The 15,128-nt window shown below is 38.5% G+C and overlaps 1 protein-coding gene and 1 pseudogene across 4 annotated transcripts in view; one reads left to right on the top strand and one right to left on the bottom strand.

Annotated features, from left to right (window-relative positions):
- Nucleotides 1-15,128, bottom strand: part of ATP6V1H (ATPase H+ transporting V1 subunit H) — a 143,382-nt gene that overhangs the window by 23,088 nt on the left and 105,166 nt on the right. For all 4 annotated transcript variants that reach the window (XM_003793699.3, XM_023515397.1, XM_023515395.1 and 1 more), the window contains one exon: nt 1,858-1,971. In XM_003793699.3, the coding sequence (XP_003793747.1) occupies nt 1,858-1,971 (114 nt within the window). The remainder of the gene's footprint in view (nt 1-1,857; nt 1,972-15,128) is intronic.
- On the top strand, nt 5,912-7,827 carry LOC105887346 (annotated as a pseudogene).

The following is a 15,128-nucleotide window of genomic DNA, read 5'->3' as shown; positions in this document are numbered from 1 at the left end:
TTGCAGTGGGATCTTCACACACGGAACTGTGTGGGGCGCCCTCTGCTTCTATCACATTCATCTTGCAGTGGGATCTGCACACTCTGAACCGTGCAGGGCGCCCTCTGCTTCCGTCCCACTCATCTTGCAGTGGGATCTTCAGGTCATCAGATGCTGACAACATCAGCTCTGAAATCTATTCCACATCCATCTACTTCTTTTCTCAACATTTATCATTTAGTTCAAGCCCCCAACCATCTGAACCCCAGACTACCATGAGTGGCAGCTAAAATGTACTCACTTTCACACTAAGCCCTGTATGCTCTGATCCTCAGAGAGTAGCCAGAGTGATCTTTTTAAAAAACTATACCAACTCTTGTCATTCCCTGTTTAAAAATCTTTCCATGGCTTTCAACTTACTTTATAAAAGTAAGAGTCAAATGATGGGCCATAAGGCCTTCTGGGATCAGGTCCTGCCTGCCTCTCCTGAACCACATACCATCCTTCAGATCAGGGCTTCTCAGCCTCGGAACTGACAGGTTAGGGCCAGATACTGCAGTAAGGTACTGCCTATGTACCGCAGGATGTTTGCCAGCACCTCTGTTCCTGACTCTGTAGTGTCACAATCAAGTAAGTCCCTAAATACAGTTTTAAACAAGCCAAAGTCGTTCCTGCTCTATGGCCTTTTTTCCTCTCACTTCCTCTACCTGAAATGCTTCTTATCCCCTAATAATTGATCTGTCTGCCTGGTTCCTTATTACCATTTTAGCTTAACTGTCTAGCCTACTCAAGAAGTGTTCTCTAGTCATCCTATGTATATTTGTACCCACTTCCATTATTATTTATAGCCAGCACTTAACATGTCAGGGTAGGAAGTGCTCCGGGTAGGAAGTGCTCAAAAAGCAGCTGTTGTAAGATGCAAAAATGTCAGTATCTATGAGGAAAGAGCTTAAGTGGCAGAACCATAATGTGCACTACGGGATTCAACGGCAGCTCTCCCAGACACCCTCCTACACTGGTCTGTCTGTACCGCCAAGCGCATCCATTCTAATGCGCCATTAATCCTTTCCTTTGGAGGCACTAGTAGCATTATTGTTACAGGCAGTGTATTGTTGTTCCTTAAACAAAAAAAAAAAAACAGTCCAAATCCGACCATTCTTCCAGAGGGTACAGAACAGGGAGTCGCCTAGACTGTCCAGAAGAGCACTGGGAACTCTGAATGCCTAACTGGTGACTACAAGCACCCATATACACGGGCACCCTCGGCTGTCCTTTCATGTCACAAAGGGCCCACAATCATATCAAAGCAAATGCTCCTTAACTTATCTTGTTTTAAGTATGTTAATAATTTTTATTTTAAAAATATGAACAGGCAATAGGAAAGCATGACTTTGGTTACATCAAAAGCAAAAAGCCATAATGAATAAAATGCGACAGGTGAATCTGAATACATTCATCAGTTAGTTTTTAGTGCTTTTACGTGAACTGGTAAAATGCATTCAGGCTACCCATATGTTGAACAGTTAAATGCTGCACAAGTGGAGCTTATCTCTAAAGTAACCAGTAATCTAGCTACGTCCCGTTCAACTATAAAACATACTGACTTACATCACAGGGTTCTTTAATTTACTTCTAGAGTTACTTTTGATATCATTGCTCTGACTATATTAATACATTCTTTGAAACCATTAGTGCAGTTCATCTTTTCAAAATTATCATGTCGTTGCTCTGAGTTAATAAAATACATTTCTAAACTTTTAATCAAAATCACTGGTATTAAAAGTGATCACTCATAAGACCATTACATAAGAACTTTAGAACAGGCAAACCAGAGTTTGCTGACCAATGTAAGAGGACAAGCAAAAAGCTGCCACATACCAGTTGTGCACCATGAGCTTCTGCACGGCCAGCAGTGCGTTGTACCGGACCTGCTGGTCTTCATGATGCATGTGGTTCATTACCAACTGCTTCCCACCGAGCTGCTCGATGACCCTGAGAACAGAGGAGGCTTGGTGAGGAGGCTGCAATTACTTTGAAATCCATGCTGCTCGTAAACAGAAAGTTTAAGTACCAAAATGCCAAGGAACTTTTTAAAAAGTGACAGTAAACACCAGGCATGATGATAGCACATGCCTGTATTCCCAGCTACTCAGTATGATCAGGAGGGAGAGTGGCTTGAGCTCAGGAATTTGAGACCAGACTGGGCAACATAATGAGACTCTACGGCAAAGCAGATAAATTAATTATAATTAAATAAAAGTTATATTTGCAACTAAACCATGTCTTTTTTACATCATTTTCTCTGAATCATGGATTTAAAGTATTCAAATCAAACTGTTGTTTTCATTTTTTAATCCAAGAAAATATCATCTCCCTACCACAGACAATATTCCAGATTAAAGTCTTCCAGGTGGTTGATTACTAACTTATTACCAGGCATTTCTGGCTTGCTTAAAATCAGTATTTAATGTCATCTCGTCCTTACAATAACATAAGATTAACATGAGGTGCACCAGTGACCACGCTGTGTCACAGACACAGGCTGAGAAGCAGATTATCAGGGGACAAAGGATCAAAGAGCACCCATGTTAATTTCCTGGACAAGACTGCCCATTCTGGGACATCTGCCCCTTTCTCGTAACAAAAGACAGAGCCATGTGATCCTCTGGGCAGTGAGATGGAGGAGAGAATTCATATCTTCCAGAGCACCAAGATGACAGGCAACCAGTACTACTTTCCACCACTACATCCCTGACACCCTGAAAATCTACTTACTACAGACACAAAACTAAAGTGAAAATGGCTGTTTGCTTCATGAACCGAAGGAAAGAGATCTTTTATTCCTTTGCAGTGATGTAGCCAGGGAAGGGGTAGTATACTTTTCAGCCCCACAATGCTGGTGTGGAGTTCCCTGCCCATTCTTCATGTGCCAGTATTGTCTGCTGGACAGTGTCCATTACACAGTAACAAGGGACACTTTAATGCAACAGGGCGTCTGGTAGTTTAAGCTGAACTCACAGATCAGGAAAGTTTCTAGAATCTCAAAGAAATAAAATGAGGGTCGGGGTGAGGGAGGGCTTTTACCTGTGTACCTTTTTATTTTTTTATTTAAAAAAATTGTTTTAAGGTATGAAGGGGCCAAAAAAGAACAGAATATAAATATAATTAAACATGACTGGAGTACCTACTATGTACCAGGCACTGTCCTTTAGACATTATCTTCTCCAACACAGCATCTCAGCTATTATGCAGAGACACATGACATTAAATAAGCTTTTTACCTCATACATCCCTCCCTGCCAAACAGGGAAAACAAGGATATCTCCTTAACAGCAGTACCGTGACCATTAAAGAACATAAAGCCCATGTCCCCACACCACAGTGAGCCTCAGTTGGCTGCCATGACAACAATATAAGGGCTGCTGCCCCCCCCCCCCCCATTCTCCTCCTTGTGGTCAAAGGGATCTTTGTGAAACTCTGAATATCAACTTCCTGCTTAAAACAATTCAGTTGCTCCCAATGCTGTTAACAAAAAGACCCAAATGCTTAAAATAGCTGATGAGGCCCTGCACAGTCTAGCTTCACAAAGCACAGCCACAGGCCCTGGTCTCCAGGACCCTCTGAGCACAGTGACTCCCGCCTGCAGGAACCCTGTCTAACACACTGTCTCCAGGCGCCTCCTGGCCTTCGATGCTCAGGAACACTACATAGCACTTGAGTCCTACATTTGGGGCCCATTTTAAACAGCAAAATCACCACCAGAAAAGCACAAAAATGAAAAAAAAAAAAAAAGTGGCACTAAATAGACCACATGGAGGGCGCTTTATAGAGCAACATCAAAGAGAAAGGGCAGAACATCACCATCCACCTCCACGGGGAAAGTGCCCACTGAGGACTCAAGAAAAAGCACCAAGTGTACTAACCCAGTTTATTTTAGCAGGTTGGTGACTTCCCAACTCTTGAATCTGTTTATTAATTCTTATTAATCTGTTTATTAATAAGATTAATATAAAATCTCAGAAAGCTATCATCTTATAAGATTTTGCTTACAAGCACAGTATGACTGATAGAAACCAGATCACACATCATTGACCATAATACCAACACGAGCACTTCTCCACAGGTTGGGCACAATGCTAAAGGCTTATTATATAAATGTAGATTATATAAATCTCTAATACCATAAGTACTTCAAAAAAATGGTGAGAAGAAACCTTCTAGCTGGCAGAACACAAGACATTGTTAAAAGGATGTGATACTTCGGTGATTTACTTTAGAACTAGATTCATTTATTAGTATAAAAGGGATAACCTTGTTAATCATATTTCAAAACAAACTGAGTCAATAGCATGTTAAGCTCTAGGGACTTGGAATATCATAATACATGATTAACAAGCTCAACAATAGTAAGAACATTAAAGGAATATACCAGCTACAAACAGAAAAATGAAATTTTAGAGTAAACTTTATTCTACAAAGCACAGAACTATTTTTCTTTGTTATAAACAGCAGCTCTCAACCTGTGGATTGAGACCCACAGGAACTATATTAAAGGGCCGTGGCATTAGGAAGGTTGAGAACCACTGGTTATAAAGGTCTTTTTCCTCTTACTATAGTCTAATTCAGATGAATTTACATAAAATGTCACAATAAGAATTCTATGTTTTAGAATTCTATTAATGGCTATTTAGAGGTGAAGGAAATTACTTTATAGTATAACAATTTGATTCCACACATATTGCTAAAACTGGTTAAGCTTCATGTATACTTCCATTCACATGTAAGTCAATACTTCTCTATCTATCTAGCAATATACGCTCTAGAGTTTATATTCAATGAGCACAGAAAACATGTCTATTCTGTTCCTCACAAAAAGGTTATTAACTTTTTTTAAAGTAGAAAAGATAATTTAAGAGAACTATTTTCCAGATTTCTTAATGGAAATACTTTTTTTGATAGTCTCTCACTCTGCTGCCCAGGCTATAGTACTGTGGCATCAGCCTAACTCTCAGCAACTTCAAACTCCTGGCTCAAGAGATCCTCTTGCCTCAGCCTACCAACTAGCTGGGACTATAGGTGCCCACTACAATACCTGGCTAATTTTTTTCTATTTTTAGTGGAAATGGAGTCTCACTCTTGCTTAGGCTGGTCTTGAACTCCTGAACTCAAGGGATCTTTCTCCCTAACCCAGCGTCCCATAGTGCTAGGATTATAGGTGTGAGCCTCTGAGCCAGACAATGGAGACATTCTTTCTAAGTGTAAAAGTAATAGAAGAAACCACACAGGTTTTACTGGAATGAAAGCTCCAGGAGACAATACTCAACGTGGTGCCCAGCTCCTAGAAGATGCTCAACAAAACACTGCTGACCTCATGAATTTCACTATATAAGTATGATAAAAATTTTGTGAACAGAATAATAATGCAAATGGAAAATTTTAAGTGTTTATCTTAAATATGATAGCTAATATTCATAATAAATCACGAAAATAATCAAAATATAAGTTAAATGCACCAGGAGGCATTTTCCCATAGGAGAGAAACAAAAGCACCCAGAGCTACAGAGAGTCTGGTGGAAATGATGTCCTCCTATGTTGCTGAATTAGCCTACAGTTAATACTGTTTTTAAAAAATCTCAATGACTAGGGTGCTGGCCCCATATACTGAGGGTGGCGGGTTCAAATCTGGCCCTGGCCAAACCGCAACAAAAAATAGCCAGGCATTGTGGCTGGCGCCTGTGGTCCCAGCTACTTGGGAGGCTGAGGCAAGAGAATCACTTAAGCCCAAGAGCTGGAGGTTGCTGTGAACTGTGACGCTACAATACTCTACTGAGGGCAATGAAGTGAGACTCTGTCTTAAAAAAAAAAAGAAAAGCATTTGAAAAAATCTCAAAAACACGAACAGATCCTGGAGAGGTGTCTAAAGGGAGGTCAGTCAAACCACTGGCCAGCCCAAGTGCTTCCTCACAATTCAAGATAGACTGCATCAAAATTTATTTTTTTAACAAAAGCACTATGTGACTTTAATACTAGAGAATGGTAGGATCCATGGGAGTCCTTTACAAAAACCTGTGATAAGACAATTTTGATGATGAACAGATATGGCAACAACTGGAATTGCAAAATGAACTAATTTTACAATACTTCCAGAATGTAGTTAGTGAAACAATTAAAGACGAAGACATCGGTCTTCTCCTGGAGAGGGAAGAACAGGAGTATAAAGAGGATGATGGCCAGGAGGACCTAGAACAAGTTTTGGAGCAGAAGGAATTCTCAGACATGGGTGCTGATGATCCTAAAGAGGAAGACAGAGCTAAAAACCAAGTAAATTTGATATGAAGAAAAGCCCAGTTTTTAGTGATAAGGATTCTGACCTTGATTTTGATATCGGCAAATTGGAACCGCAGAGCAAGGTGCAAAGCAAAGTGCCTGGGAAACCAAGAGAAAAGTCCACAGATGATACAGTCTTCAACCTGCGTGAAAAGGAGGCCTTTTTGGAAAACAGGAAAAGAAGAGCAACAAAAAAGGGAGGAGGACAAATAAGATATTGAGTTCTTTGAAGATGTTGGTTCTGATGAAGATAAGGAAGGACTATCTGGAAGTCAGAAACTGAAGTCAAGTGAAAGTTGCAGAAACCTGAAATGCAAAGACTTCTTTATCCAATTGAAAGTGACGAAGGCATAGAGAGTGTTCACGACAACAAACTAGGTTCAAAGACGAGGAAGAAATTGCTGAAGAAGCAGAACTAAGCATTTCTGAAATGGATGAAGATAAAATGAAGATGGTAGACAATACAAAGAAAGTTTGAAAAGAGTGACCTTTGCTTTGCCAGATGATGGATGATGAGGAAGCTGAGGATACACATGTATTAAATAGAAATAAAAATTCTGAGGAAGTTAAATCTGCCTTTGAAAAATGACAAGAAAAGATGAATGAAAAAAATTACATCTTTAAAAAAGAATTGTTGGGAAAAAAGCCTTGGCAACTTCAAGGGGAGGTGACAGCACAGAAGTACCCAGAAAACAGCCTCTTGGACAAAACACTGTACTTAGGCCATGCCATCCCGAGGGCACCTGTGATTACAGAGGGGGGTTCCCTTCAGCTAGAAGGCATCACTAAACAGAGGATCAGGGATCAGCTTGAGATGAGGAGGTACATAAAGCGAAACCAAAAGAAGATGCGTCTGACATCACACCACAAGACGAGCAAACTGAGCCTTGCTGAAATTTATGAGCAGAAACACATCAAACTCAACCAGCAAAAAACAGCAGCAGAAGAAAATCCAGAGCATGTAGAAATTCAGTAGATAATGGATTCCCTCTTCCTAAAATTGGATGTCCTCTTAAACTTCCACTTCATCCCTAAACCGTCTGCATCAGGTTAAGGTTATATCAAATCTACTGGCCATCTCCATGGAGGAAGTGGCCCCAGTCAGTGTCAGCAGTGAGACTCTGCTGGCCCCAGAGGAGATCAAGGAGAAAAATGAAGCTGGAGATATAAAAACAGCTGCTGAGAAAGCAGCCACAGACAAGAACAAGAATGGAGGAAAAAGAAACGTCAAAAGCATATGAAAATAAAGGAAAAGGAGAAGCGGAAAAACCGCTTGAAAAGAGCAACCCAGAACAAGCAGAGAAATACAGCAAAGCAAAGCAGTCGCTCTAGAGAAGTTAAAACAGTTGACCGAAATTGGCAACGCTCCCTTAATGAAGGGTGAAAAGAAACACAAGGCCTTACAGTCATCTCCAGTATTCTTTTCTAAATTACAAGATCAAGTAAAAACGCAAATCAATGATGCAAAGAAAACAGAAAAGAAAAAGACAAGATATTTCTGTTCACAAACTACAGGTATAATATATTTTGAAAATAATGTAAATATTAATATGTAATCTTATATTTTGTCATTGCTCTATTTTATAATAAAATTCTTGAGAGCCTCAAAAAAAAGTCTCTCTCTTGGGAGACTCAAAAACACTAGTCATTTCATTAAATCTATTTCAGGGCACCTTGAGTAAATTGGAATATACGTTCTAAGGTAGCACTGAACTTATTTTTAAAACTCTGTAGTTGGGCACCATCCATGATAAAGGAGTGAATGCAGGAGATGTCATATGCGTAAGATCACAGTTTCAGAAGGAAAAAGTATGTCCTGTATGTGCATGGGGAAAAAACGGAAGAGTAAACAGTGAGTTTTAACTCAGAGTGTGTGATAGCAAGGGTGCTTTTTTTTTTTTTTTTTAAAGACAGAGTCTCACTTTGTCGCCCTGGGTAGAGTGCCCTGGCGTCACAGCTCACAACAACCTCCAGCTATTGGGCTTAAGCAACTCTCTTGCCTCAGCCTCCTGAGTAGCTGGGACTACAGGCGCCTGAAAAAAAAACGCCCAGCTATTATTTTGCTTATTGCAGTTTGGCCGGGGTCGGGTTTGAACCCGCCACCTCCAGTATATGGGGTCAGCACCCTGCTCCCTGAGCCACAGGTGCCGCCCTCAAGGGTGCTTTTTTCCCTTCAATATTCTTTTCTATATTTTTCAAGTTTTCTATAATGAGCATTTGTTACTTTTCACAATAATGAGAATTTACAAAAGAAATTAACTGGGTTTGGTCAACCAACGGTTTGTGCCACCCTCAAAACAATTTAATTTGTATTTGCATATGCTGTGCTGTGTCATGTGCACTTCAAGAGAACAAGTGTGAGTTCTCCTGGTAGCTCTTTCACACACCCTGTAGTCTGCTCTCCTGTGTGGTGAACACTAGACTTAGTCACAAACAGTTGCTCTCTTTTGGAAAATTCACAGTCTCATGAGGGAGAGAGCTGTAATCAGGTTATCTATTAGTCAAAATGTTTAGTTGTAAGTCACAGAACCTTGACTGTCTGATGAAGCAGGAAAAGAATTTACTGAAAAGCAACTATAATGTCCAACTTGAAAGGTTGGAGAATCACACTTGCAGGTTGCCCGGGCTGAATCATCATCATAAAAATCAAGCTACCCAATTAAAAGAGTCCAGTCTCGGGTAAGCACCTGGCTGGCAGCTGGCTCTGGTCACATGGGGTGTGGCCACCTTCCCATCTCACTGGGCCTTCCTGACTGTGCTTCCCTCCAGGGCTCATTCAGGTTGGAAATCTGGGGCATCTACATTTCATTTGCTGAGCTCAGCCCACTGGCTACATGTAAGGGCACTTAGGAAAGTGAACTGTGGGAGAAGTGGTGAATTCCTTGAATATGGGAATGTGGTCTAGATACTACGCTCCCTTAAAAAAAGAAAAAGCCCACCATGACATTCCAGGGTTTTGCAGCCATCCAAGCCCTGTAAGAGAGTTCGGCAGTGCTTTGGTATTGCTATCACAATGTTTTAATGGTTGAAACATTGTTCGATATATCAGATTTGTGCTATTAATTCATTTATGCAAAGGGGGCAAGTTCCCTCAGGATGACTGTCTGGCACCAGTCATCCAGGTGCCTATCAAAGGCCACAGGTGGTTTGTGCTTCCTGAAGAAAATGCAATAAAACAGTTTTGCTGATGTACATCATATATATTTGAAAAGTTAGATTAATGATGAAGTGTGTTTCTTGGACTCATGCTACAAATTCAGGGTTATAAGAACTTAAAATTGGCCAGTACACATGATAGGGTAAATTTGTTTATTTTTGTGTTCTTTGTATTTATTGAGGGAAATTATTAAATTTGAAATTTGAGGGCAATTAACTGCCAGGTTATGCTCTCCACCCTAATTTACAAAACAGGTAATCAGATCAAAAATATCTCTTTGAACTACAAAAGCAGTTATGAAAATAATAAATATATTTAAAAAACAATGAAAAGTGTTTCATGATGAGAATTGAATATAAAATACTATATTTGGTATAGTAAGTCTCCACTTAATGTGGTTAAAAGGTTCTTTAAAACTTAAACTTTAAGCAAGATGACAGAAAACAAAATTAATTTTTTTCTCATCAACATTATAATTAAATGACTTTATTCAAGGACCTGATATATGTCATTTCACTTAAAGTTGCAATTTCCAAGAACCTATTGATGATGTTAAGTGAGGACTTATTCTACCTAAAAATGTACAGTGGACCAGAAAAACACTGACCTGTAGTCCCCCAAAACACTTTTGTTATAAATTTTGTCAACTGATAAATTTTATTGTTTTGAGTTGGACAAAGCACAAAACTCTGCAAGAGCCAATATTCAGACACTCCACTCCTAAGAAACTTGTAAAAAGAAAACCACAAATAACATTATGTTCTTAGAGAAAGCCAAAGTTCTTTACTAAGTAATGTGAAAAATCACAATATGAAAAACAGTGAAGAACAACTGCCATCATGTTGAGTAGCAGACACTGTGCTTAACAACTAAACAAAATCACCAGCTGACCTGCTTCAACAAGTACTTTCACAGGGCTTACTCTTAGCCAGCAGGGTTTTAAGCGCTGTGCATATTAACTCATTTACTCTGCACATTCACAGATGAGGAAAACAGGACAGAGAGAGGTCAAATGACCTGCCCAAGGTCACACAGTTACTAGGTGGCAGAGATGGGATTTGAAAACCAAGTAGGTGAGTTTAGTCCGTGCACTTAACCACTGCATGGTTCTGTGCTGATGTCTGTGTTGCCAATCAGCTATTAGCATATGCACAGGTATACATGAAAAAGATATGCTTGAGATTTCTGGAGAGCATGGTCTAGACCAGAAGCAGCTTGTTTAACTCAGCACCGAACAGTGATTAGATTATGTGCAGCAGAAAGAGTTGCTGCTATATAAATAAAGAAGATATACGAACTAAACTGAAAGCCCAGGATGTTCCTATTAATCTTAGTAATGCTGAAACAGTCAGAAGTCTGAAAATGACCAAGGAGGAAGCATTTAGTACTGTTTGAAGAAAGGGATGGAGAGATCTTTTCTTTGAACAAGGGACTTGAAACTCAATGATTACTGCTCACCTTACCAGTTTGTGATGAAAGATACAGCACTTTTACTGACTGATAATGCCAGTAAAATCACTTTTATTATTTTAATTCGTCTGTTTAAATCCCATAGCTTAGAGTAGTCACAATCTTTAACAGGTTAAACCTATCATTCAAGTTCTAAATATCAGCATCAAATTTGAGACACTAAAATAATTTTCTAAGATAAATGACTTGTGGTAAAAATGAATATATCTGGCAGCGCCTGTGGCTCAAAGGAGTAGGGCACTGGCCCCAGATGCTGGAGGTGGTGGGTTCAAACCCAGCCCCAGCCAAAAACTGCAAAAAAAAAGAAAGAAAGAAAGAAATGAATATATCATGAAGAGTCTGAATTCTTTCAAGTCTTAAAGTTTTATTCATAAGGAAAAAACAAATAAGGGCTATAGTTGAAAATCATATTCAAAAGCTACCAACTGAAAATAATGAAACACTTTTATATTGCTGAATGCAATCCAAGAGTAGGCTGAAATTTTCACTGATACTTCATAAGAGGCAACACTCCATTTTCCTGCTTTTGTTTGAAATGGGCTAGTCAAATGAGTGTCTGATTAAGTATTGAGGTAGACTTTTGCAGGAAGGCCAAATATGATCTGAATATCCCTCTGGAGACTCTAGGAAAGCTTCTAACTCTCATAGCCATTCCCACCAACTGATAGTAGTGACTTAGCATCTTCTAATTCAGTAGCAATAAAAAATAAAAAAAGAAACTTATGTATAGAGATCCTGACTTACGACCCTGGAAGCCTGTTGCTGATATCTCAGTAAAAGATCACAAACAAAATAATTCCTATAAGTGACATAAAAATTATCAATTTAATTTAAAGCATAATTTAAAATTTTTGAATATTGATTAATCTTTTAAAACATTTACTTCAAATCATTGGTCTGCAAATCCACTGAAAATCTACTAAGCTTGAGAAAACCCTACTAGCTTCCCTTCCCCAAGTGTAATTAGGTAATGCAAAGCCTACAATAAAGATAATAATAATTTGCAATCCCACAGATGAGAGATAATACCCTTTCATGATAAAAACCCTCAACAAACTAGGCAGAGAAGGAACATATCTCAAAATTGTAATACTGGGTGGTGCCCGTACTTCAGTGGGTTCAGCACCAGCCACACGCACCAAGGTTGGCGGGTTCAAATCCGGCCCAGGCCAACTAAAACAATAATGACAACTCCAACAAAAAAATAGCCGGGCCTTGTGTAAGGCACCTGTAATCCCAGCTACTTGGGAGGCTGAGGCAAGAGAATAGCTTAAGCCTGAGAGTTTAAGGTTGCTGTTGAGCAGTGACACCATGACACTCTACTGAGGGCAACCTAGTAAGACTCTGTCTCAAAAACAACAAAAAAATTATAATACCAAGTAGAGAAATGTTGAAAGAATCCCCCCTAAGAAATGGACAAAGACAAGAACGTCCACTATCACTACTTAGTACTAAAAGTCCTAGCCAGAGCACCAGGCATGAGAAAGAGATAAAGAGCATCAAAATTAGAAAACGGGAGTCAAACTATCACTTTTGCTAATGATACGATCTTGTATCTAGAAAATCCCAAAGACCCCATCAAGAGTCTCCTGGAATTGATAAATAAATTCAGCAAAATCTCAGGTTACAAACTAAATGTACACAAATAAGCAGCATTTCTATACACCAGTAACAGTCAAGCTGAGAGCCAAATCAAAGACTCAATACCACTCACAGTACCTGCAAAGAAAATAAAATACTTAGAAATATACATAACCAAGGAAAGATCTCTACAAGGAGAACAAGGAAACACTAAGGAAAAAAATCAAAGATGACCAAAGAAATGGGAAAACATATCATGCTCATGGAGCGGTGGAATCAACATTGTTAAAATGTTCACAACTGCCCAAAGTAGTTTATAGATTCAACTTAATCACCATCAAAATACGAACATCAAATTTCACAGACACAGGAACAATAATTCTACACTTAGTCTGCAAGCATAAAAAAGTCCAAATAGCCAAAGCAATTTTAAGCAAAAAGAACAAATCTGGAAGCATCACATTACCAGACTTCAAACTATAGTACAAAGATATAGTAACCAAACCACACGGTATTGGTACAAAAACAGAGACACAGACAAATGCAACACAACAGAGAATAGTGATATGAAACCATCTACCTACAATCACCTAATCTTCAACAAAGCACACAACAACATACACTGTGGAAAAGAAGCCCTATTCAATAAATGGTGTTGGGAAAATTGGATAGCCATATGTAGAAGAATGAGACAGGACCCCTATAACCTAACCCCTTACAAAAATTAATACAAGATGTGTAAGACTTCAATGTAAGGCACAAAATTATAAAACTTCTAGATGAAAATGCAGGACAAACTCTTCTAGATATCAACCTGGCAAAGAATTTATGAATCACAATCTAAAGGCAATTATAGCAACAACAAAATAAATAAATGGGACTTGACTAAATTAAAAAGCTTCTGCGCAGCCAAGGAAATAATCAACAGAGTAAATAGCCTACAGAATGGTAGAAAATATTCATAAACTATTCATTCAATAAAGGGCTGATCTCCAGAATCTACAAAGAATTCAAACAAATCAACAAGAAAACAAAATAACTCCATTAAAAAGTGGGCAAAAGATATGAACAGAAGTTTTTCAAAAAAAGATAAATGGCCAGCAAATATATGAAAAAATGCTCAACATCACTAATCATCAAGGAAATGCAAATTAAAAGCACAATGAGATCACGTTACCCCTGTTAGAGTGGTTTTTATTTAAAAGACCAAAAACAATAGATACTAGTATGAATGCAGAGAGGAAGGAACACTTACACACTGCTGGTGGGAGTGAAAATTAGTACAACCTCTATAGAAAAAGTATAGAGATTTCTCAAAGAACTAAAAAGTAAACCTACCACTCAATCCAACAATCCTCCTACTGGGTCATCTACCCAAGGAAAAGAAGTCATTTCAACAAAAAGACACCTTTACTCAAATATTTATTGCAACCCAATTCACTTGCAAAGATATGGAATCAACTCAAGTGGCCATTAATTCATGAGTGGATTAACAAAATGTGAACACACATTTTGTATACACACATATATGTATACACACATGTATGTATACACACACATATATATACACAGGGTACTACTCATCCATAAAAAGAATGAATTTATGTCTTTTGCAGCAATTCGGATGGAACTGGATACCATTATCCTAAGTATCTCAAGAATGAAAAAACAAATACGACATGTACACTGTAATAACTTGGAACTAATTGACAGGCATGAGAGGGAAATAAAAATCAGTGGAAATCAAGAAGTAGAGAGAAGGGGAGAAGTAAAAATTCACCCAACAGTACCAAGAACACTATTCGGGTGATGGGCACACATCTAGCCCTGAGTAAAGCACTGTGAAAGCTGTCAGAGTAACAGAAATGTTTGTATTCCCCTAATATTTTGAAACAAAAATAAACAAAAATAATTTTATTTTATTTTACTAACAGATAATAGCTTGAAGACCAAGCCCTATGAGGAATATTTTCATATAAAGGGAAATGTTTTATACTAACAATATGGAATAAAAACAATATGAAAAGAATCCTCAAAGACTCAGCATCTTTCTAATATTCTGAAATCACATTACTTAGACAAACATTCTTCCCATGTATAATCCTTGCCACATGTCTAGATCCAGGCAGGAACTACAAAAGTAATGGGACAATCTCTTGCTCCCAGAGTTAGTGGAGTCCTGACATCTCTTCTCCTTACACCCCCATCTGCTAGCCGAGATTGCCCTTTTATAGTTGTTTGAAAAGAACAAGGAGCAGTATCAGTTGGGCAATCAGGAATCATGGAGTTCAGCATTTGAAAAGAAGAAAGTAACTTGATTTTTTTATATTGGGCTTTCTCTGTGCTTAAAATGATTAAAAAAAAAAAACTTTACCTGTTTCAAAAGAAAAGAAGAAAAATCATCTGTAAGCCCACAGATATTAGACAGCCACTGTTAATATTTCCATTGCTTTGTTTCCTGTAGCATGTGCATGTTCTAACGACTAAGGTTGTGCTTTGCTCAGTTTACTGGACATTGTGACAAGCACTTTCCCATGTCATCACAGATGCCTATTATTATATGTGGGCACCATACTGTTTATGTCACCACTATTGTATTTTTTTTTTTTTTTTT

The sequence above is a fragment of the Otolemur garnettii genome, unplaced genomic scaffold (assembly GCF_000181295.1).
Source record: "Otolemur garnettii isolate 467f Iridium unplaced genomic scaffold, OtoGar3 scaffold00071, whole genome shotgun sequence".
NCBI lineage: Eukaryota > Metazoa > Chordata > Mammalia > Primates > Galagidae > Otolemur > Otolemur garnettii.
The sequence above is the reverse complement of the archived record's forward strand: the minus strand, read 5'-3'. Positions and strand labels throughout refer to the sequence as shown.